The sequence below is a fragment of the Amblyomma maculatum genome, chromosome 1 (genome assembly GCF_055883805.1).
Source record: "Amblyomma maculatum isolate TAMU_Amacu chromosome 1, ASM5588380v1, whole genome shotgun sequence".
In the NCBI taxonomy this organism is placed as follows: Eukaryota; Metazoa; Arthropoda; class Arachnida; order Ixodida; family Ixodidae; genus Amblyomma; species Amblyomma maculatum.
The window spans coordinates 18,052,307-18,075,991 of record NC_139344.1 but is presented as its reverse complement, the minus strand read 5'-3'; the positions used below and the strand labels follow the sequence as shown (position 1 = coordinate 18,075,991).

Below are 23,685 nucleotides of genomic sequence, written 5' to 3'. Positions count from 1 at the left end.
AGTGATATGCCTTGTTCTTATCATCAGAATTATTTTTTTTTTCTGAAGCATATTAGCTGCAATAGGACTATTTGGCACAGGTATCTATCCATACCACATGCTTGCATCTTAGAAGTTGTTGTGACTTGTGTGGTCAGATAGCTTTGACAGTGTTGTGACAAAGTTTTGTACCATGTCTGCAAAGCATGCAGACTCGCCTTCATTTGCATAACATCTGGTTGAGTCTTTCTAGTGTCTCTGGTGTTTATTGGGCCTAAAATTCGGATCATGCTATTTAACCCTTTCACCTTCATGAACGTACCGGTACGTTTTTGCGCTTTCTCCCCCATAGTGCCACCGACGTACCAGTACATTCTCTATCGTGCGTTCAGAACTTCGTGCCCTCGCTAAGCTAGCACGCTTGGACAGGCTGCGCCATTTGTAATATCTTTCTACAAGTTCGTATTTTCGCCCTGCGTTGTGTTGATATGTATATACTGAAGAGTACACAGTGACCGTGCCCACCCCCGCCCTCTTCTTTGCTGGGGGCGCGGTCGTTCCGTGCGCGCTACTCTATAGCACTAAGCGATCATGCGGCGTGCGCGTTTAGCAGTGCGTGCATGTGGGTACGGGCTCAAGCATTGTTCTGGTATCTGCCGCAGGTTTCCAGGTTTTTATTTTATTATTTTGGCGTGTCTGCTATGAACATGGAAGGAGTCCATGGCTACGAAGCGTCATGTTCAGGGGCTCGCGCCGTTGCCTCTCCAATAGGTCGACGCATGACTCGATCACTGCTTTCGCTCTCTCTTGCCGTGCCCTTGCTTGTGGCTAGCAGCAGCAAAGGAGGTTGTTTTAGCTTCTTTTCATCACCCTCTGTCATCTTCATTTCACAACGTGCCATTTCTCTCCGTTATCCGGGCCACCAAAAGCGCGCTCTTCATGTGCGCGGTTACTTTTGGATGGCTGATCGTGCGAGACCTTCGGCTGCGGACTGGAGTGATGGCTCTTTTGATTTTAAATACGAGCTGAGCTTAGATTCGGACTCTTAAGAAGTATCGAGCAGTTTTTTCTTATATTATCCTGATTTATCTCATTTATAATCAGGGTAATAATGATGATGATAATGTTAATTAACAACACCTACAGAACACGGAAATGTGCAGGTTTTGTTAAATATGTTATTTGTATAGCAATCATAATAAAATATAAATCACTATGCTTGTCCCTGAAACCAAGCAGACACTGGGGGTGTGTCACGGCCAGAAATGCCCGACAGCGAAAGGATTAAAGTGAAGCCAAGATGATGTAAAGCGTTTCCATGCACGTGTTTGCCTCCCTACCCACACATGGCTTCAGTATGTTTCTCCTCAAGGTGATCGCTGGTCATGACTAAGGAATGATGTTGTCTTGACAAACTTGAAATCGTGTCGACACAAAAAAATGACCAAATTTGGGTTGAAAACTTTTACGACTAGCTGAGATTTGGACCACAATTAAAAGCAATTCTCGGTTGCATGACTGTAAATGGTTTGGCAGCAAATAATTTTTGAATGAAAAATTGAGGCTGCACACATGTGTCAGAAAGCCTACCTGCTTGTTGATCTCTGTATCAGCTGATCGTGTTGTTTTCTAGGGACGACAGAAATGTACAGTGGCACCAAAATCTGCCATCCAGTGCAAAACTTACCAGGGTCAATGATGACTTGATTATATCACCTAAAGGAGCACACTGTGAAAGTCCACCTTACATGACACCGATAGACATACCTTGTCCACTTACTGCAAACTGCTAGGTGTACTAAACAAATGCCTCATTATCCTCATGTTCATTATGAGTTAACCTGACAGTTGCTTGAATAGGTGCTGGAATCACCTATTTTTGCCCTGTTTCCCTTTCCATTTCATGTATTTTACTCTTCAGGCCTAAAGCCATTTCAGAGGGGGAGCTGTGAACAAGGAAGAAACATGTTATAAATGAAGAAACCAAAAAAGTTTCTCAAAATGAGTGTAAAAAATGATTATACATTGTTAGCTTAAGCAGAGCAAAAAATTTAGTTACCGTTATTATTCACAGCTTCTGCGGGAAGGTGGTTCCACTCATGTGATGTACAGAGTACAAATGACTTCTGTTCTTGATGATTTGATGCTGACTTTGTGATGATGATCTATGTGGCTCGGTATGTACTGAGGGTAAGGGATAAGCTAATTGTGGAGTGTATGGTGATGATAAAGTTTGGGGAAAAGGATCACAAGGAAAATTGTCTTATGCAATGATAGGAATGTCAAATTCAGATTTCATGTTAGTTATGCTAGCTGTTCGTTTGTAGTTTGATAAAATAAAATGAACAGAATTATATTGGATTGGCTCAAGTGAATTAACTAACTTTTCATAAGAGGGATCCCAAGCCAATGTAGGGTATTTTAATTTTGACCTTATTAGTGTCTTGTAAAGCAGTAGTTTCAGTGAGCATGGGGCCTTGGAAAAGTTACTGTGTAGGTAGATTAACATGTGGTTAGTATTGCTTGTTATGCTCTTAATAGGAAATAACCTTGATAGGTTAGTTGTTTTATGTGAACCCCAACTTATTTGTAGGAATTGACTAATTCTAATTGGTTGTCATTTAAGTAATAGGGAGTTGGAGTATTAGCTGCTTGTCAATGTTTAGCTTCATTAGCCATGTGTTACACCAACTACAGTATTAAGGTCAGATTGCAGGATTGAGGAGTTGTCACTATTATATTTCTCGAACAATGAATGGTTCGTAGAGGAAATTGCTTAGTGCCAGTTGTTTTCATTTAATGGTAATTTGTTTCCAAGTCAGCCCTTTGTATCTCTTTGAAGGCTCGGATCATCTTTGAAAAAGCGACACAGGTGCCTTTCACAAAAGTGGAAGACCTTGCTCACGTATGGTGTGAGTGGGCAGAGATGGAACTGCGGCATGAGTAAGTGATCTTTCCTGCAACAGTATTTCTTTAAACATGGCTTACTTTTGTTTCTCATGAAATCCGTTAAGTGCTTTAAGGCTGACATAGTCATCCTTTCAGTGTATATGCCTATGCACTGTTTGTGTTTGACGTTTATTTACTGTAAAACTTCAATAATTGAAAATTCCAGACGATTTCTAGGACTTTGGCAGCCTTTAACTTTGTAGTTCAAATTTTATTGGGATTTCAAGCCAGAAGCTGGCACCAGCCCATTCAATTCGGGGACCTTAAAAGACCTTAGGCGCTATGCGGGAATGGCCACATTTGCTGCAAAAAATGGCAGCACGCTTGTTTGACTGGTAACCCAGCATCATGTCACGTGTAATAGGCACATGAGCATGCATTGATTTGTACAGCTCTAAAACGCACCCCTCAATACTGAATTCATACACCATTGCACAAACAGGTGGCATCACTGCGACTTAGCGTGTGGCATGGTGACGTGTTGTCAGACTACGTGACCTTCTGCAGTTCATGTGTGCCTGACCTCCATTCAGCAGCATTCAATGCACTCAGAGCATAATTTCTATTTTGCGTGTGCCATGTGCCGTGGTGCGATACATTACGCTACATCTGATTGATTGGGTGGACCTGGTGTGTGCACTCTTCCTGTCGCTTCTTTTCTTCCGATAGTTGCCTTTCTGTGGATGCAGCTTATATGTGTGCCACTCCACTAACTTGATTTAACCTACCTTGGTTGCCACCCTTGGCTGTGCCAAGGACATTGGAGTAGAAAAGCACCAGTAAATGGCAAGAAACTTTGCTGGTAATTTAGCTGCATTGAGAGAGATGCCCAGCATGTTCTGCAGACGTTAAAAGCAGCGTGGCCAAGCTTAGAGGTACCGGCAGTGGTGCATCAACCACGGCAAGTGTATAGTATAAGCTTCCACTGTAGTAGGAATTCATTGCTTATCATTGACCACAGCTCTATTAAGTGCAATGTTAATGACTGCAAAAGTGCTGCAAGCAGTTGAAAAACACACTTTCCTTTTTTAGTTTTATTTTCATTTCAGGTTGTTTGAAAACCTAGCTAATTAGAATATTTTATGGCATCCAAATTAATGTGGTTCTACTGTACATCTTGTGTGGTCAACATATTTATTTAGGCTAAGAGTGTTGATTTCAAGTACAGCCATTTGAGCCTGTCCACTTGTGGGCACATATTTTGCAAGAGTTTGTTTGATTTTTGTAGAGGCTAAGTGTTTGTGTAAATTTTTTTGCTCAGATTTTGTGCCTATGCTTGAAGCATACTGAAGCGGACCTGAATCCGCCTTTTGCGCGAGTTTTCTGCGCATGCGCGAAGTCGTAGCGGCGACCGATGGAAACACATTGAGCGGCGTCGACGGCGTTTCTCGGCGTCGCCAGTGCACGGGGGCTGGCGGCACCGGGCGGCACGGTGGCCGTCACAGGCTTGGCAAAGCGATGCCAACCACATCTGCCGCGTACGGTTGCCACTCTCTAAGCGCGCCAAGATGCAAGACGCGGTTTTTCAGGTTTCCTTCGCCGAGCCGCGGCCAACAACGACGTGAAGCTACAATTAGGGCCACCAAGCGTCAAGATGTGAATGGCCGACCTTAGCTACCTACTGCGTACTCTCGACTGTGCGAAAAACACTTCGTTACAGGTATGTATGCATCTAAAGGAAATGTGCATAATGAAAAGTATCTACCGGAGTTTGCACCAAGCCTGTAACCCACCAGTGATAGCCGCAATGAGCATTTGTTCAGCGCGTCTGATGGCGATGTATTTTGTCGTTTGTTTTCTTTATGTGCGAAGGGGCCAGGTAGCGCAGATATCACAGGTGGCTGTGTGCGCTAGACCGTAATATTTAGCATGTTTTATCGCGACTGCTGCCTGACTAAAAAGAAAAGAAAAATTGGGCGTTTGTTGTGATGCACCGCCGTTCGCGAGCTGAGTGGTTGAGCTGGTCATGAGGCTCGCGACCGGCAGTGCATTAAAACGCCATATTTTTTTTCTTGTTAGGCAGTCACGATAAAACATGCTAAATATTACGGCCTAGCACACAGCCGCCTGTGATATCTAAGCTACCTAGCCCTTTCGCACATAAAGAAAAGAAAGGACAAAACACATCGTCTTCAGGCCCCGGCGCAACTACAGCAATCACGCACCAAAAAAATCCTCATTGCAGCTATCCCTGGTGCGCTACAGCCTGGGTGAAAACTCCAGTAGGTACTTTTCATCATGCATATTTCGTTTAGATGCATACATACCTGTAGTATCTGTGTTTTTGCCTCTCGGAGCACATGACGCACTTGACACTCTTGCACGACGCACAATATATATATATTTTTTTAATTAAAGGCTCGCCTTCGTGGACGCCAAGGCACCCTGATTTTGTTCCTTTGGTGTACGCAATCAGATGCACTTCGTTAGGGAGCTTGATAATCGTCGTCTTCGTGCAACCGTTTGCAACGGGAAGGAAACCACCCGGCACAATAAATGAGTCTCCTGGAGGGTTCATGTTCATTCACTTGCAGAGTGGATCGCTCTGGACGTAGAACAGGGTTGGTTCCTGACCGAGATGTGCATCCGATATGTAGGAGATTCACATGTGTCACCAAGTTGTTGATTCCGCAGAAATCGCGGCGGAGGCAGAAATGAACGTTGGAGATCCTTTCACAACAGAATGACCATTCTCTGCGCACCGAGAACCTTTTCACCACTGCGACCACATCCGTTCTGACTCCCGAGGCCAGAAACCGGCTACAGCTCTGAATCATCCATTGCCAGAAAAATGCTGCGCGTTTCCTGCAGGTGTGCATTCCGGCCGGGACAATGCCCTTTTCACGGGGTGTGTATATGTGCCTCTCTGCCGATCTTCGTGGATGAAATCCTATAGCTGCACGGTTGTAGATGACGCGAGGAGGAAGTGACGCCCATTGCACCATGCCGGCGCCGCGGTGACCGCATTGTGCTCGGTAACTCAAGACACCCCGCGCATATGCGCCGCTCAAAGTCACAGGAGACGATTCCACCTAGCTCTGCAGCATCAACAAACCCCTGGCTGCTTTGCCCTTTGAGATCCCTCTCTCTCTCTCTCTCTGCCCCCACGTTCTCCTGTCTGCCGAAAACCTGCACGCTGAGAGCGTCTCATTCTGTCACGTCGAACACGGCCCCCGCTACACGCTCTTACAATACGAAGATAGTATATGCGTACGTGCGTTATGAGTGGATTGTGAAAACGCTCTACCTTCCCCCATACTGCGTGAACATGATATGCTGCAATCACTGTCACTACTTTCTGCTCTGAGGCCGAAAAGGGGGGGAAGCTTTCGCTTTCTACCAGCGTTGGCGTGGCCATTTCGTATGGTGCGCTTTCGCGTCGTCTGCTACACTGCCGCTCAATGTGTTTCCCGCCCGCTCCCGCATGATGGCGCCACATCCTCGCGCTAAAGGCGGATTGTGACGGACCCGAAATGAGTTTTTGAAAAGTGTTATACTGTGTGACACATTGTGTTTAGAGTACCGGCATCTTAAAAGAGGAATGTGTTTTAATGGAGCTCTTATGTATGGTCTCCAACTTTCCTTTTTTTATTCTCCTCTTCCTGCCTTGTCTGTTTTAACAACCATAGCTTTTCTTTAGCATCCTGTATATTATTTGTTTGCAGATCCTTGAGAAGCTCCTCATATCTCCCTTGCGTGTGGCCTTACACTGCAGCTGTAAATAATTATCCTTTTCTGTATTCTAAGGCAATCTGTTATTAACAGCCATTTTTCAGGACCTGACCCGAGTAGTAACGATTACAAGAAAAATTCTCTTAAAGTAACTTTAATATTTTATGTGGTAGTTTGCACCCAAACCAGATTTTGTTTCATCTGTGGCCTTTCTACTTTGGTAACGTGAAAAGCAAGAAAATCACATTGTTACATGCATTGCTTTGTGTTGAAGGGAGGATTAAAATAACAATTGATGAAAAATAATGCAGATTGCTTATTTGCAAAGTTTCTGTGAATAACTTTATGCTGTTAACTTTTACGACTCACAGAAACCATGAAGGGGCCCTAAAGCTGATGCAGAGGGCCACTGCCATGCCTTCCAGAAAAGTCGCCTACCATGATCAGGTTTGTTATATTTCTGACGTTGCAATTGTCATTTGGTTTAACTTTTAAAATCTGTCACAAATCTACAGCATTTGTAGTATAAGAAATTTCGAGATGCACATGGAAAACACTTATTTTCCTCTTAAATGATATAGGTTTGCTTGACCTGTCATTTCGAGTACATGTTGGATGATGTGCACCGAAATACTAAATCCATGTGCACCTTGAAAGAGCCCTGATACTTTTTGTAGTGGTGCTGGTCAAGCCTTAGGTGGATGGCTGATGTTGCATAAATATAGATGCTGTAACGACTACAAAAGCTGGAGGACACAATAAGTACACAGAAGGAGTTTCCACATCCCCTTTCACTCACCCCATGACACAGCTGTGTAGAGCCAATTGAAACGACCTATTTACATCCTTATGTGAACTTTGCATTGAGTCGTTGCTTGTTCACTTTCACTCTTGTGATTTGTGTGAATTGACGGCATTGTTTCATGGTGGACCATCCCACAACATCTCGCTAGTATTTCATTGATTTGTCGAGCTTTGAGCACAAGATTTTTTGAAGGAGTATTGGCTTGGTGTCCAAAGAGGTAAGGCGGTGGCAGTGCCTCTGCCACTGTTTCTTGCATTAGTGCTTGTTATGCAGTGCATACTTTCTGGTGCATACAGTGTAAAGGTGATTTCCTCTGGTCGATTGGAGCTGGGTGCCCGAACACGAATAGAGCGACCTAAACCACTGCAGAGCGAATCACCCTTGATCGACCAGCAGGAGCGCGCAGAGTGCGCAGTGGAAGTAATGCTGAGCCAGTTCCACAATTTTAAGTCGCATCCCGGTGGTGAAATTGTTGTGGTTGATAAATAGGCAGGAATGCGGCCCTCTGCAACTTCCTTTCGCATAATTTTCTCTTCGCGCACTACCAAGAAATGCACTGTGGAATGCGACGGTTACTGCGTGAAACGAAGGGACGAGCTAGCAAACTCTTTTTCTTTTGTTTTTCAAATTCTCAGTGTCAAAAGTGGGATGTGAGTTCGTAATGTGAGGAGGTCATTACGTGAGCAAATATGGTAAATTTACCATAATGCAAATGGTTCGTTTCAATTTTTTTGAGGCTATTCGATAATGCAACCTTTTTTCCCAGTCCCGGGAAGTTCAGATTAAAGAGCTTTTGCTGTATTCGCTTGCATACGAGCGGGCCGGGTCTGGGGTGAGCAGTATGAGCAAAAGCGCGGTGACTGTACTCCACATATCACTGATGTAAGGGGGCGAAGCATCCTGAAACAATTAAGCAAGTGATCTCAGCCCGTCATTCCTTCTGCGAACCAGGTCTGTTGCTAAATCTATTCCCTTAGGACAACACAAATATGGACTGAATTCTGCGAGAACTAAAAAAGGAGCTGTGCGTACTTCACCGCTATAGATCCTAATCTCCACTTGTGTGCAGTGAAAGTCTCAATTCTAAATGCCTTGTACCTCATTCAGAAGTTAAAGATTGTTAATATCAGGCAGTTCGGATCATACATTTTCCCGGATGATATGTTTTTTTTTTTTTTCTGGCATATCATAAAAAACATATCAATAAGGTTTTACATTAATTGATTCATTAGACACCTGCAAATTGACGTTAAAATAAGTTATGTGTGACATCTGTTGCTGAAAGCAACCAATATTGGGTTTGATGTCGATAGTGCCAGAGTCTTCATTTCTTAAGCTAATGATAATAAAATACAAAGTATTTCAATATTAGTGTCGGAACTAATGCTACTTCCGTAACTACTGCATATTCCGCACATACAGCGAATAAAGTCCATTCAGCCTCGTCCACTTCTAGCTATAAAACGGTCGCTGCTTTCAAACCATTATTGCGTCCGACCCGACTATGCAATAAAGCTAAGTGGCAGGCCATGTGAAGCAGCACGTCCGGCTCCTTATTTGCTTGCATCGCTTCGCATCGATATGCGCCTGCGTCGGACGCAATGTTGTTTTGAAAAGAGTGGTAGTGTTATAACTAGAAGTGGATGACCCTGTACATGTGCTTGGCTTTTGTTGGAGAGCTGCTTCAAGTGGTGTGACTTGGCAGTTTGAAATGAAATACCTGGCCAGCACTGGTTGCGTGTAATGCATGTTGAAGCTGAGTTCTCATGTGCACTACTGAATAGTTTGGACTTTTGCTTAGTTTTCAATAGCGATAGTACCAATCGATTTGGTTAGCTCATACATTTGACTTAGCATACTGGTTATCCCGTGGCTGATTTGCTTGTTCCACTGTGATGTATGGAAGACTGCCGGATGAAGCTGAGAGCGAGATTAAACTCGTTTTTGTGTGCATACATTTTCACAACATGGCAATAGGAGCAATGGGGAATGGCGGCCTCTCATGTGAAGTGTAATTAGCACAGTCAGAACAGTGAAATTTCATTCAGGGGCGTGAGGCTTGTTAGTTATCTTTAGCAAACGTTGAGAAAATTTTCATTTTCATGACAGAAGCAGCTTTGCTGAAAAGGTTTAACCTGGCAGCTCTGTGTGGAATTTATTACATGTTTCTTTGCTTTTTTTTTCTGTAGTAATGCATAATGATCTTTTTCAGCTGAACATCTTCCTTATATCATTTTGTGTTCTACCTAGTTTGCTGACACATAATGTTTGCATGCTTTGACACATCCCGTGATTTTATGCACTTCATTTAGGCAAGGCTAAAGTAGTCTCCTGCAGTTGAAATGTTTGAATTTGTGACATTTTTAAGAGTTAAACAATATATATTGTGTCATCCTATTATTCTATTTTTGAGCGTGATTTTGGTGTTTCTTATACAGAATGAACCAGTTCAGTTTCGTGTATACAAATCGCTGAAGGTTTGGTCTCTGTATGCAGACCTGGAGGAAAGTTTTGGAACATTCAAGGTAGGTTCCTTTTATTCTTATATATATATATATATATATAATTGTGCATGTACTGTGTGTCTACTCATTTATAGTTCAATTGTAATGCTCTGTTGATGCATTATTGTCAACTTTCTTAACTCTTATGAAGGTGAACTCATCATCATCATCATCAGCCTGATTATACCCACTGCAGGGCGAAGGCCTCTCCCATATTTCTCCACTTAACCCGGTTCTGCGCTAGCTGCATCCACCTGACCCCTGCGAACTTCTTAATCTCATCCGCCCACCTAACTTTCTGCCGCCCCCTGCTACGCTTTCTTTCCCTTGGAATCCAGTTTGTTACCCTCAGCGACCATCGGTTATCCTCTCTTCGCACTACATGTCCTGCCCATGTCCATTTCTTCTTCTTAATTTCTACTAGAATGTCGGTAACTTGAGTTATTTCTCTGACCCACTCTGCACGCTTTCTATCTCTTAATGTTACCCCTACCATTTTTCGTTCCATAGCCCTCTGGGTTGTCCTCAACTTAAGTAGAACTCTCTTGGTTAGCCTCCACGTTTCAGCCCCATAGGTGAGTACAGGCAAGATGCAACTGTTGTATACTTTCCCCTTGAGCGACACCGGTAAGCTGCTAGTCATAATCTGCGAGTGCTTGCCAAATGCGCTCCATCCCAATCGTATTCTTCTTGTTATTTCCTTTTCGTGGTCCGGATCTGCGGTTACTACCTGTCCTAAGTAGACACATTCACCTACTACTTCCAGTATTTCGCTACCTAATGTAAACTGCTGTTCCTTCCCGAGGCTGTTGAACATTACCTTAGTCTTCTGCATATTGATTTTTAAGCCTACCTTTCTACTTTTCCTGTCTAGGTCATCAATCATTATTTGCAGTTCATCCCCCAAGTTGCTTAGCAAGGCAATGTCATCAGCAAATCGCAGATTACTGAGGTATTCTCCATCTACCCTTATCCCAAACTGCTCCCATTCCAAGTCTCTGAATACTTCCTCTAAACAAGCTGTGAATAGTACTGGGGAGATTGTGTCTTCTTGCCTAACACCTTTCTTTATGGGAATTTTGTTACTTTCTTTATGCAGAACTATGGTTGCTGTGCAGCCACTATATATATCTTCCAGCACTTTCACGTACGGCTCGTCTACCCCCTGATTTCGCAATGCTTGCATCACCGCCGAGGTTTCAACTGAGTCAAATGCTTTTTCGTAATCAATGAATGCTATGTATAAGGGCTGGTTATATTCCGAGCATTTTTTTATCACCTGATTGATGGTATGGATATGATTGATAGTAGAGTACCGTTTCCGAAACCCTGCTTGATCCTTTGCTTGATTGCAGTCTAAGTTTTGTCCTGATTCTATTAGCGATTACCTTAGTAAATAGGGAGTTTTAGAATAGGGGGACCCAAGGCTTGGGGCCCCCAAGGAAATAGCGTGCGGCAGCGCAACGTGCTAGCCGAGCGGCGAGTTTTAGAATAGGGGTTTTTCCGACGCAGCGGAGCCGGGCTTGCGTTCGTCGATTGCAGCGCCACGACGGTAAACCAAGAAAACGCATTTAAATATATAAGAGCCACCAACGCTATTTTGTTCATCAAAAAGTGCTACTATTGCACAAAACTATATTAAAACTACCAGTTATATAAACTGTTTTTGTCATAAAAGAGGAAATCGGCCAATTGCCAATCCAGGCCGAGGCCGGGAAAACTCATTTGAACCTTCCGCGCTTTCCGCCGTCTGGTCCCCATGGCAACCGAACGAGGCGAACTCGCTAGGCCTAGCAGCTCGGTAAATCCGGAAGCAATCAGAAAATTTAGGGCGTTTTATTGCTAAAATTTGGTGGTGCGGGCATCATGAGACATAGCATAAGCTTCGTTGGCCTTTCGTTTGCCATGAACGCTTGACACCATGGAGCGGTGACGACGAATATGTGCCGAGGCGAGCGGCCGCCGCTTGGCCGGTTGCCGCCATGTTGCCGTAACCCAAGCGACCCAACGGCGGCTTGGGGCGAACGCTATTTCCGAAAAATAGGGGCCGCCCCTAGCGTTAACCCAAGACCCCAAGCGCGCCTTACGTTCTGCGCATGCGCATTTCGACGCCCCAAGCTCCTTGGGGTCCCCAAAGCTTGGGGCCCCCTATTCTAAAACTCTCTAATACCTTATACGTAACAGACAGTAAGCTGATTGGTCTGTAATTTTTAAGGTCCTTAGAGTCCCCTTTCTTGTGAATGAGGATAATGTTTGCATTCTTCCATGGTTCCGGTACCGTCGATGACACCAGGCACTGCGTATACAGGGTGGCCAGTTTTTCTAGCACGCTATCTCCCCCCCCCCGTCCTTCAGCAAATCTGTAGTTATCTGATCCTCTCCAGCTGATTTCCCCCTTTTCATAGTTTCTAGTGCTTTCTTGACCTCGTCCTTCGTCACTGGTGGAACGTCTGACTGTTTTTCCCTACTGCCAATCTCTCATTACGGTCCTGACTACTTTGGCTACTGTAGAGATCTGTATAGAACTCCTCGGCTACTTTGACTATCTTTTCCATATTAGTGATGACGTTGCCCGCCTTGTCCCTTATCGCATACATATCGCATACAACTCATGAGCACACAGTAAAATAATGAAGAAGTTAAAACGGAATTGGTGGAAAGTAACGATGTCTGATACCTAAAAACAGGTGGCTGTGTCATCCGTTTGGGCGAGAAGCCTTCAAAAGAAAATTTCTTTCTGTGTATTCTAGTACATGGTCTTTTGGTTGTTTGTTTTGCATCCCTCTATAGTTACACCGTCGCTTCCCCACGTTTGTTTGAAACTGTCCTCTTGTGACGGCATGATATGCGTGAAATAATTATTGAAAAGTGGGGACACACAAAATTGTGCACAAGGAGCTTTCTCCAGGTGCACACAGGTACAATAAGGGATCATCACCTGCATAGATTTGCCTCAGGTATCATTCTCCAACAAAGTACATTTAAATACAAGAAACCCTGTGTGTATGAACACAGGCAAACAAGATCTTGGTGGTAGGGTGTACAGTCAACAAGATCTTGGTGGTAGGGTGTACAGTCGAACCCGGTTATATCGAACCCGGATATATCGAATTTTGGTTATATCGAACTCACGGAATATCCCCTTGAAAATCCCATTAAAAGTATAAGAAAGCCAACTCAATTTCACCGGTTGTTCGATATACCGAACTTCGCACCACGCACTGGAAAGTGTGCCTTCCCCAAAGACGATCGCATCACCCTTGGCCGTTTGCCGCGTGACGTTTTCAAGCCACGCGCGGAAGGAATGAGGGGACAGTTCTGCGACGGCTGGTCTGGGCAGCGCCGCGCCCATTCCCTAAAGGCACGCGCGCATCTGCAGTTATCCTTTCACGCGCCAGTACACGACGTTTGCAAGACGTGTGTGCGTGGGTGTGCCCATTCTTTTGCTGAGCTATCTCTTTCCTTCAGCACGAGCTTACGCATGCGTCAAGCCAGCTCAGCCCGTTTTCAGACAGATGTTGGACGCTTTCTCCAGCGTGTGTTGCGAACACTCTGCGCGCGGCGGCTGACGTGGCTATGGCGCCTGCGGACGTTAAGAAGCGGCAGATCTCTCCCTCTCTGTTTTTTTGTTTTTTTTGCGAGAGTCATTCATTCTTATCGCTGTGCTGCACGCGGGGCGTAGCGTAAGATATAGCCGGCTCCGGACGTTGAAAGGCAGCAGATTTTTTTGGGGGGAGGGGGAGTCGTTTATCCTTGCACGTATGAATCAACGAAAGCACGTGGTCAGCTGTGATCATGACGCCCACCCCAAGCGCGGCGTGATAAATGGAACCAGGCTTGTGCAATCAAGCCATCACAGGCACATATCTGCCAAGTTGGCTCCCCGGCACCGCAGGAGCTATCAAAAGATAAACGCGCCGCCCCGCGCTGTGACGTTATCGCTGCGCAGCATCTTGGCACGCTGCCAAGAAATGTGTGGATGAGACGACTGAAACGGAGTGGCGCGCGCCATCGACATGCAGCGAAAACACTCGCGATTTCTGCCGCGGTGGCTCGAGCGGCGAGAGGGACGCAGTTTTAACAAGTTGGAAATTTTTCGCTCTGTCGCTGCCACTCGTGGCTGAGATCGCTCAGTTGCTTGCATGTGAGCGAGCTGGCTTTAACGCTTTCTTTTTTTTTTTTTTCTAAATTCTCGGGTGCAAAAGTGAAGGGTGGGTTCATTATGCAAGTGGATTGATTACACGACAAATACGGTATCATTTTTTCGCATCGTAAATGCCATCACAAGCCGATTTTTGTATATCGAATTATCGATATATCGAACTATTTCGCGATCCCCTTCGAGTTCGATATATTCGGGTTCGACTGTATTAGCATCAATATAGACGGCCACAAGGTGGAGCCACGTCGTACAACTAATACTTGGCATGAATTTTCAGTGCACACAACAAATACATTCAACACTCTTAGAGGCTGTAAAACGCAAACCACCAGCTCGGTGTGGATAAAATTTCTGCTTTAAAAATTATAGAAAGGAAAAGGTTGCAGATACGTGGATGAATTTTGACAGCCAATTTCTTTTTCCTCCCGGAGATGACAGGAAAGGACATGTGTGAAAGTACGATTTTCCTGGATGTTTACTTCTGCACTTCTGCTTTGTAAAAAAAAAATGAAAGCTTTAGTGAAAAATTGTTCATACATTTCCTTCCTTCACTAAAAAATGAAATGTTGCCGCAAACACCATGAAAATCTGACTCATGGATGCTTGCACTGGTGAGCCCTCTTGGAAATAAGCGCACCAGACTGAATTCTGCTTTCAAGCGAACTTGACCTTTACCTCGTCATGCTGTTTTGTAGCGCTAAGCCAACCAGCTCCATGTGCACTAAGTTATTATTAGAGCACCCTTAGGAGAAGCGTCCCTTGCAGGGGCATGGCACGGAGTTCCAGATATCAATATATTGATGGTCTGTTAACGGGAGTTTGATAAACACTAACAGCACTACTGTTCTTTTGCATTGGGTTTCTCAAAGGGATATTCGGAAAGATCGATATATACAATATATGTATATATATGTATATATATATATATATATATATATATATTGTAAAACAGGTATTCGGCTCTGATATGTTCAGCGCCTGATGTTGAAGAGAACGACGACAAGCATGTTCAGCGCGCGTGATGGTCAGGAAAGAAAACGACGGCGAAGCTCGCTTCGACGCTCGCACGTGTGCTGACACAAGTCTCACGACTGATTGCAGAACGTTCCATTGACTGTTGACGACGTATCGCCCTGTTCAAGGTCTTCAACAATATATATATATAATATAAATCAGCCTCTGTCCTTCCTTGTTGTTTTTCCAGGTTCCTGTGTGCATCTTCTTTTGGCTGGGGATTTCCTTAAAGCAGTGCAACAGCTAACCCAAATATGTAACACAACTGTTTGGTATATCTAGGGTTGACTGTTATTGCCATGATTCTTCTGTAAATGAAACCAAAGTAAAATGAAACTTTGCACTGACATGTGACTGAGCAGTATGAAGGGTTGCAATAAGTCCATGTGTCAGGACAACAGGACAGCATGCCTTCTCAATTCTGGATAATTATTCATCATTGGATTTCAGGACATGAAAAGAATCGCACTGTGGTAAAGTAGCACAAGGAAAAGACAGCATGATGAGGAGTGAACTGTTACAGTCGTAATCACAGAACACAACACATATGGTAGTGGCATTGTTGGGTTAGGTTGAGGTAAAGAGCACTGTACTTAAGAAAATTCTTTTTCTGTCAGTCATGTACTTGTTTTTCTCGGCTGTCGCTGTATAAAGCTTGACTGTACAACCTCACATTTAATTATTGTCTAATGACTTGAATCGTATGGTCAGTGGGCCAGCATCAGACTTCACAATGGTTCTGGATACTTAGCAGTGGTTACACTAAGAATTATGCAGCTGTCACAGTGAAAATCAGTTCACCAAAATTTACCGCCTGCCAAGACGACTTAGAAAGTGAAATAAAAAGCTGAAAACTAAAAGCATGCAGGTGTGCTGGCCAGTTTCATTCATTTGCTCAGATCCTGCTTGCATTATGCAGAAAAAACATAACTAAAGTTGCACTCTCCAAGCAACACTGCATCATACTGGACTATGGTGTGGTATTATTTCGCTGTGCTATATTTTCCTTGTGCTAGTTTAACGTATGCTCGATTGTCATGTGCTGGTCTTCCATGGCACCATTGAATTGAGCTTTTTAGCTTTTTGAAATAATCTTTAGTTCTGTTTGATTTCTTCAAAACTCTGTTTTGTTTCCATTGCAGCATATGGCATAATCATTGATAACTGTGTTTTAATTTCAGTTTTTATTTTGGGCATATATTGCCAGCTTATTGTGACCTTTAAATCGTAGCTGTCAAAATAAACTGTCTTGAAGGGGCACTGTGACGTTTCAGCAGCGACACTCTTGTTTGCGAAAATTTGAAGCTAAATGTCAAGGGTTACCCCTGTCATTGTTCTTATTGGTTTTTACTTGCTTTCAGGTCTTCATTTGAGATTTTTGTCCCTTGCAAAACACTTACAGCACTCATGCACAGAATATTTTAGAACCACTTCCCGAGTACAAAGCAAAAAAGTTAGTATCCACTCACCACTGCGTGCCAACACCATCGACTTGAACTGAGCATTCCTGGAGATCAATATATATAGTATTAAGATTTGAGCAGTCTCTTTGGGTGCTCAAGCAAGATGATGTCCGATACTATGCATACAAAGCTACACTCTTACCTACATTGCAGGGCCCCCTGAAAGGTGCCCATTTCAAGTGCTTTGCTGAAGTAATCATCCACTCCTGTGTGCATGATGTGAACTTATTAGGGTCTCATTGTTTTATCATCTCTGTCTGTTGTGCTAGTGACTTTGTCATGATTGCTGCTGCGGCTCTAATGCAGTAATACTCTTTTTGTGGAGCAAAATCCTACGATTTATTTTTTAATGTGGATTCCTTAATATGCAAATGACTGGGATCAGCTTGTGTAACACGTTATGCTCACTAGACTGGAAGCAAATGCAGACAACAGCAAATGTGTTAAACCTTACGGTTTAACTAACCATAGCATTTTTTTTTTTCTCTGCCAAGTCTACCAAGGCAGTGTATGATCGCATCATTGATTTGAAGATTGCCACGCCTCAGATCATCATCAATTATGGCCTATTCCTCGAAGAAAATAACTACTTCGAGGAAGCATTCAAGGTGGGAATGAGTACTTGCTCTGAAAATTTGCTATATTAAATTGCAATTTCATATGGAAGTGTCTGCTTCATGCATGTTGCATGTTTTACAGGCATATGAGAAAGGCATTGCACTGTTCAAGTGGCCAAACGTCTTTGACATCTGGAACACCTACCTGACAAAGTTCCTGAAACGTTACGTGAGTATAAAAGAACCAGATTCCGTCATGATTTTGGCTTGTATATAGTCAGCCTGCTTTAGTCACTTGATTCTTTCTCGAGTCGTCATAGTTGAAACGTAAAGTAGCTTAGAGAATTCTAAAAATCCTGCCATCATAAAATGAAAAATGGTATAGTTTCTTGTTAAATGTGGTATGATTACACAATATCAAAATATAAAAAGCATCCTGTCACACTTATAATGTTTTATTTTTCTAATTTTCTTGCATAGCTTTAGTCCGTAGTGTAGTTTTATAACCACTGAATTGTTCATTGGTTTGCGTCATGAGTTGAAGTTGAAAGTTTATTTTCGAATAAAAAAACAACGTACAAGAATATACAGTGAGAGGTCCCCTTGGTACAAGACCGCAGGTGGGACCTCTCATGGTAATAGATTTCGATAGGCAACATAAAGAATAATATTATTGTACAAAAATTTATGAAGCAACACTGAAAATAAATAACGAAATACATAGTAAAGAGTGCAGTGCTGACAGATTTAGATACAAAAATAGAATACAGAAAAAAGTGCAAAAACACTTACGAATTCCGCGACACAAAAGATAAATAACGAAATCACAAATTGAGAAGAAAATTTTTAAATTTCAACTTGAACAAAGAAAGTGTATTAGTTTGCTTAATGTCGAAATTCAAAGAATTTCAAAATGATATGGACGAAAATTGAAAGCATTGTTTCTCGTAGTTAATACTGACCTTAGGTAGTAGAAAAGTATTATGTAGAGCAAACCGTGTAACGCTGTTGTTTTTGATCGTGCCGGGAGGAAAAATGCTAAATGGAAGCTGATGGTGAAAAATCTTAAACAATAGAATACTGATATTATAAATATAAAGAGCCGGGAGGGGTAGGACATTTATGAAGGCATTGCTTTTCTTAACTTATTGTCTACAGATTATAAGTAAAGAAAGCTTTATGCAGTTTAGTCTCATTTTCATTTGTAACATCTGCAGTGTTTCATTAGAGCTGAAGACATTCCTGTGTTGCTTGCATGTGTAAATCTTTGAAGATGAAAAGAGTTCAACTGTGGCGTCTGAATTGTTTTTATTGTCGACAAAGTTTTTAAAGCTAGCCATTTTATGAATGGGCATTGTGATGTAAGTGGTGGAATGCCTTTTCCTTTTGCCCAAATCAAATCACCTTAGCCCAACGCATTTCATGGTCTTCATATGTGGGGCTGTAACTATGTACACCAGTGCAGTGGCAAGTGTGTGGGTGTGGCGGGAGGGCCTGCCACCTTAAAGCAGCGCTGTAGCGGTTAAAGATTGTGCTGTGCTATAACATTCCGGCAAGAAGTATGAGTGCAGACAAGTTGTCCCGAGGATGCTTGAAATGTATTGTGTCCAGGGTATATTTATTTATTATTTATTTACATTATAATGAAGGTTTGTTGGCACCCAAAGCACCGGGCACTGAAAGACGTTCACTGACAAGCAGTGATTGTACGAGAGCCAACCAATAGCAACAATCAATGAGAAATTTGCGAAGAGACACTACCACTGCTACATCAAACTGCAAAAAGGGCCAGAGAGACCTTGACAATTGTGTGGCTATACTTCATTCTCGACAGTGTGTGCGAATCGAGACGGTCAAAAACCGTGCAATATCATCATTTTTGCTTAGCTTTCATTTCAAATGCATAGACAGCCATATTCCAGGCATTCATGAGATAATATTACTATGATGCAAACAGTTTTCGGAAGTTTTCTAGGGACATCCAATCATTCGAACTTTCAGATAATTCAAACATTTTTCCTGGTCTCTTAAAGGCCGAATTAACGAGATATTACTGTATTTGCAACATTGTAATACTACAAAGCCTGCGTTATTTGGGCATGCAAAATGCTCACATAGAAGCAGCAGAAGCATGGTTTTTTCAGTCTCTACTAAACTGATTTTAATGCATTGTGAAATGATGCATACCACCACCATGACCTGAAGTGCTTTGGCAGTCTTTTCCATGGTGACATGAATTTGCCATAACAGAAAAAGTTCATGGCATCATCTGTATATAGGGTGATGTGCAAAGAAAATGGTGATGCGCACTGTCTCCTGGGACATGAAAAACATTACTGAATTTTTTGGAACCTGCAGAGAGTCAGTTTCGGCTGCTAAACCGCAACCTTAACTAAACTAAAAGCCAAATTTCAGCTTGGGGAGATACCTTTCTTTTGTTACACAATAACAGCAGGCCTCATGACGGTTGAAGTCTGTGCCCCACAATATAGTGGTTATGCTATGGTAGGTGTTTGTGGGGTTGGTTGTAGTCACAAATCAATATATGAATTGCAAGCTTTAGGGTTTTCTTATATTCAAACATCGGTCACATTGTTTTAAGTTTAACAGTCTGATATGTGATATTTTGGTTCTTGTTGTTCTTTGTGCAGGGTGGCACCAAATTAGAGCGAGCACGGGATCTCTTTGAGCAGTGCCTTGAAGGTTGCCCAGCAAAGTTTGCAAAGTGTATGTATACGTTGCTGTTAATGGGCAGCCTCTATTATTCTGCATAGCTTTGTTGTTGTTGAATGTAATTTGCAACAGACATTTCACACTACTGGCTGTGCTGAAAATTTTATATTTATGTCAGTTGCTTTCATTCGCTGCTTTTTTTAGCAGCAGTTGCTTTCTCTGACTACCCTAGTGCATTTTGCACAAGCACCTATTAAGGGACAACTTGTAGCGAAAATCGTTATAAAAAAAATGTATCATTTGTTCAAATGACCCACAAATGTTTTAATGTGCCTGTGATTTAAGTTTCGCATTTTGGACACCCTTCACAACTAGTTTCGAACTGTGGGGCCACAGTGAGTCAAAATGTATAAGATTTCTTAAAAGTTCCTTTCAGGTATGAGCTATGGTATGAGCTGTGTTGTATGTGGTATGAACTGCAATGTTCTGTTGTAGCGAGACACTTGCCGGAAGTGTAGCGTGCTTGACCAGTACACATTGCGTTTGCTTCGCAGGAACCAATAAGCACGAACATTTTTTTTCTGTGAGTTTCCTTCAGTAAAACTGTTTTGTTTACAGCTTTATTAATATTCGTGAGTTCAGGTGCATTTCTGAAGTGCCTCGCCACTGTATCCTAGGATTTCAGTAGGGTGAGGGTTGCAGCTTCTTTGCACACTCACCTAGAATTTCGGATGGTGTATATTTTTTTGCGTGCACTGACAAAAACCTACACAGCTTTATTAGTACGTACAAAACGCACTTCAGGATTGCAAGCCCAGTTTACACGTTACATGCTGTAACTGATCTTGCTGGTCATTTCGTAGCAGTGAAAGAAACACTGGCTTTGCTGACTTTTAAAAATAGAGAAAAGATTGACCTTTTCTTTTTCTGAACTCAAAGATATTTATGCAGTCCTATCGTGAGAAGTTAAGGTTTGATATAAATTGCCAGCTGCATTTAACAGAAAGTTTTAACCACTGCATTTAGTAGGGAGAGTTTAACACCATCCTGTGGCATTGCATCTAATGTGTAGACAGTCCTTGCTCTCAGCCCCCTCCCGTCGAAATTTTTACTACCCCGTCCCCAACCTTCGCACCTAACCCATAAGTCCACCTTTCAAAAAGTTTAGTTTTTACTGCATTGAAAGCCAGAGAGAGGCCAGTAGTATACTTATTATTAGAGCCACTTCATCAAGACTAAGATAATCAGATCCGATAGCTTTGGTCCCCATTTAATTAAAAGTGGTGCATTTTTGGTAGTTGCTTATTGCCCCCCTCCCTTCTGCCATCTATAAGCAAGTGCCCTTCCTCCTCTCCACACCCTCTGCAAAATGATGTGTGGCTGTACATCTTAATGTATGTCTTTGTCAAGGGTATAAAGCCCAAAGGAGGTTTTGCTTCTGGGCCATGCTGTGTGGCTGATTACATGTTGCCAGTGTTCCAAATCTCCTGAAGGTGAGAGGAACTGTAGATCTCACTGCTTCAAATAGTAGGGATTCTACAGATGCTACAGAAGCTCCACTGCATCACTTAGAAACAGATTCCCTGATCTCTTTACCTTCGACAAAGGCCGTACCTGGCATAATCTTACTTTGGCCTGGCGTTGCCATTGTGAGCCAAAAATCACGAGCACGGTGCTGTCAGGCGGTAGCTAGCAGCTAACATGGTCGAGCACTAAGCTGCCAACTCGGATCTCTTCTTTCATATGGCAGGGTGATAGGGTGATACCATAACCAGCCTGCCAGGACTGTTGCATTCACGTTTACCCCTAGGCCATGCACGCACGTTCATACGGCTTTGTTAAAGCGGGGCTTTATATATATGTGGCATGCTAGCCTATGCTTTTGTGCCATACCCTTAAAGGTGCAGCTGAAGTGTCCCCTACAATTTTTGTAATAGAAAGGAGAGGGGGGGGGGGGGGGGTTATACCATAATGAGATATACAAAAAAAAATTTCTTCATGCTGTTTTTTCATGCATGGTGTTTTACAGTATTGTGGTCTGTGGGTTTAAGTTTATGTCACTTTTGAGCACATAGTGAAAGGGATACCATATGACCATAACATATGTATTACAGCCCTGTATCTCTTGTATGCCAAGCTGGAGGAAGAACATGGCCTTGCTCGACATGCTATGGGGATCTATGATCGTGGCTGCAAAGCTGTGCTCCCTGAAGAACAGTTTGAAGTAAGTCTTTGGCAGTAGTGTGTCCCAAACTTGCAGCGAATGTGGTATGCTGTAGGAACAATTCCAATCGCATGTTAAAAAGCTAGTTTATGCACGCAGTGGTGTTGACTTGTATGCATCACTTTATACGCTGTAATATTTGCTTGGTCTGTGAGGCCTCTTGTTGTATAGTAACTATAACGTCATTAGTTTCTTGCTTAGTACTCATTACAGCCCCATATATTGATGCCAACAAGTGATTGCATTACAAGGAGTGAATTTGCAGTTTAAAACAATTTTGAGAGAGCACCAACGTGTTTTTTTTTTTTTTTTTAATTTTTTTTCCAGATGTTCAACATATACATTTTGAAAGCAGCTGAGATATATGGGCTGACCCATACACGCGAAATATATGAACGAGCCATTGAGGTTCTTCCCGACAGCCAGGCCCGGCTCATGTGCACACGCTTTGCTGACCTCGAGCGGAAGTTGGGCGAAATAGACCGTGCCCGTGCAATATATGCACACTGCAGCCAGATGTGTGATCCCCGGGTAAGTGTCATTGTAGACAGGCTTGGTCACTTGTTAGTATAAACACCAGCCTGTCCATATGTAAGAATTACAAAGATAGCTATATTTTGTTCAGAACTGACTCCAAGCTGTTATGGCAAAGCCCGCATGTGCAGTGTGGCTTATAACAGCACAAGGATCGCCAAGACTATTGAGGACCTTTGCATATTGACATGCACCTCCTGGAAGTAGAAAAGGATGCTTTTAAGGCAAATCCAAATGCTGACTGCCGGCATTACTAAATTATGCACATTTTATCTTGTAATTAAGGAGCAAACAAGAGCTCCCTAGTTGTTTTTGTCATTGTAAGAGGCTATGATAATAACAGTTAAGGTGATTGATAACATACATATTTATAATAATGAGTGACTTTTTGGTTCATCTGCATAAAAGAAGCTCCATGATATACTCCACCAATGCAATGTTGCTCCGCAGACAACAGCTGACTTCTGGAACACGTGGAAGGAGTTTGAGGTGCACCACGGGAATGAGGATACCATGAGAGAGATGCTGCGCATCAAACGCAGTGTCCAAGCCATGTACAACACCCAGGTCAACTTCATGACTGCACAGATGCTGAGTGCAAATGCCAGGGAGGCTGCAACTGCAGCTGGAAATGACGGTAAGTAACTTCAGCTTCTTATCCTTTGTGCTCGGTCACTTTTTGGGGGTTGCCACTTCATGTAGTATTATAGTAGCCTGATGAAATCTGTGCTGTTGGTCTTTTCTGCTCACTCTTTCGCAAGAGCTTGGTTCTGATAAGAGAGCAGTTTCTTGACAGTTATGTTGGGATGCAGGCAGTAAGTGAGAAGAATAGGGGCATAGTGTTGACACTGAGTGAGGAAAGTAATCTATGCTCTGCTAGAGACATAATATTCATTCATCATTATGCTTTTGAAAAAAAAAAAAAAAAAAGACAAATGTTATGAGGAAATTATTAAGGAAAATCAATAGATGTTCAGGTGGTCTGGTGTGATGAACTGAGTAAGCAGAATAGGGTAGTAAAATGAGGGTCTCGTTATCACATGTATGTTAAGAAAGCCAACAGTCAACAAAACAAAAGAAAGCGTAGAGAAATATTTCTTGTTTTTTTTTGTGGAATTGGTCAGTGAGAAATAAGTAGCATACCCACTT

At 42.8% G+C, this 23,685-nt stretch overlaps 1 protein-coding gene across 1 annotated transcript in view; it reads left to right on the top strand.

Annotated features, from left to right (window-relative positions):
• fand (Pre-mRNA-splicing factor SYF1 fand) overlaps positions 1–23,685 on the top strand; it is a 65,601-nt gene that overhangs the window by 16,115 nt on the left and 25,801 nt on the right. Inside the window, exons 12-20 of the mRNA XM_084587823.1 lie at positions 2,822–2,922; positions 6,972–7,047; positions 9,844–9,930; positions 17,043–17,156; positions 17,248–17,334; positions 19,757–19,832; positions 21,893–22,002; positions 22,330–22,533; positions 22,987–23,173. Of these exons, the coding sequence (XP_084443949.1) occupies positions 2,822–2,922; positions 6,972–7,047; positions 9,844–9,930; positions 17,043–17,156; positions 17,248–17,334; positions 19,757–19,832; positions 21,893–22,002; positions 22,330–22,533; positions 22,987–23,173 (1,042 nt within the window). The remainder of the gene's footprint in view (positions 1–2,821; positions 2,923–6,971; positions 7,048–9,843; positions 9,931–17,042; positions 17,157–17,247; positions 17,335–19,756; positions 19,833–21,892; positions 22,003–22,329; positions 22,534–22,986; positions 23,174–23,685) is intronic.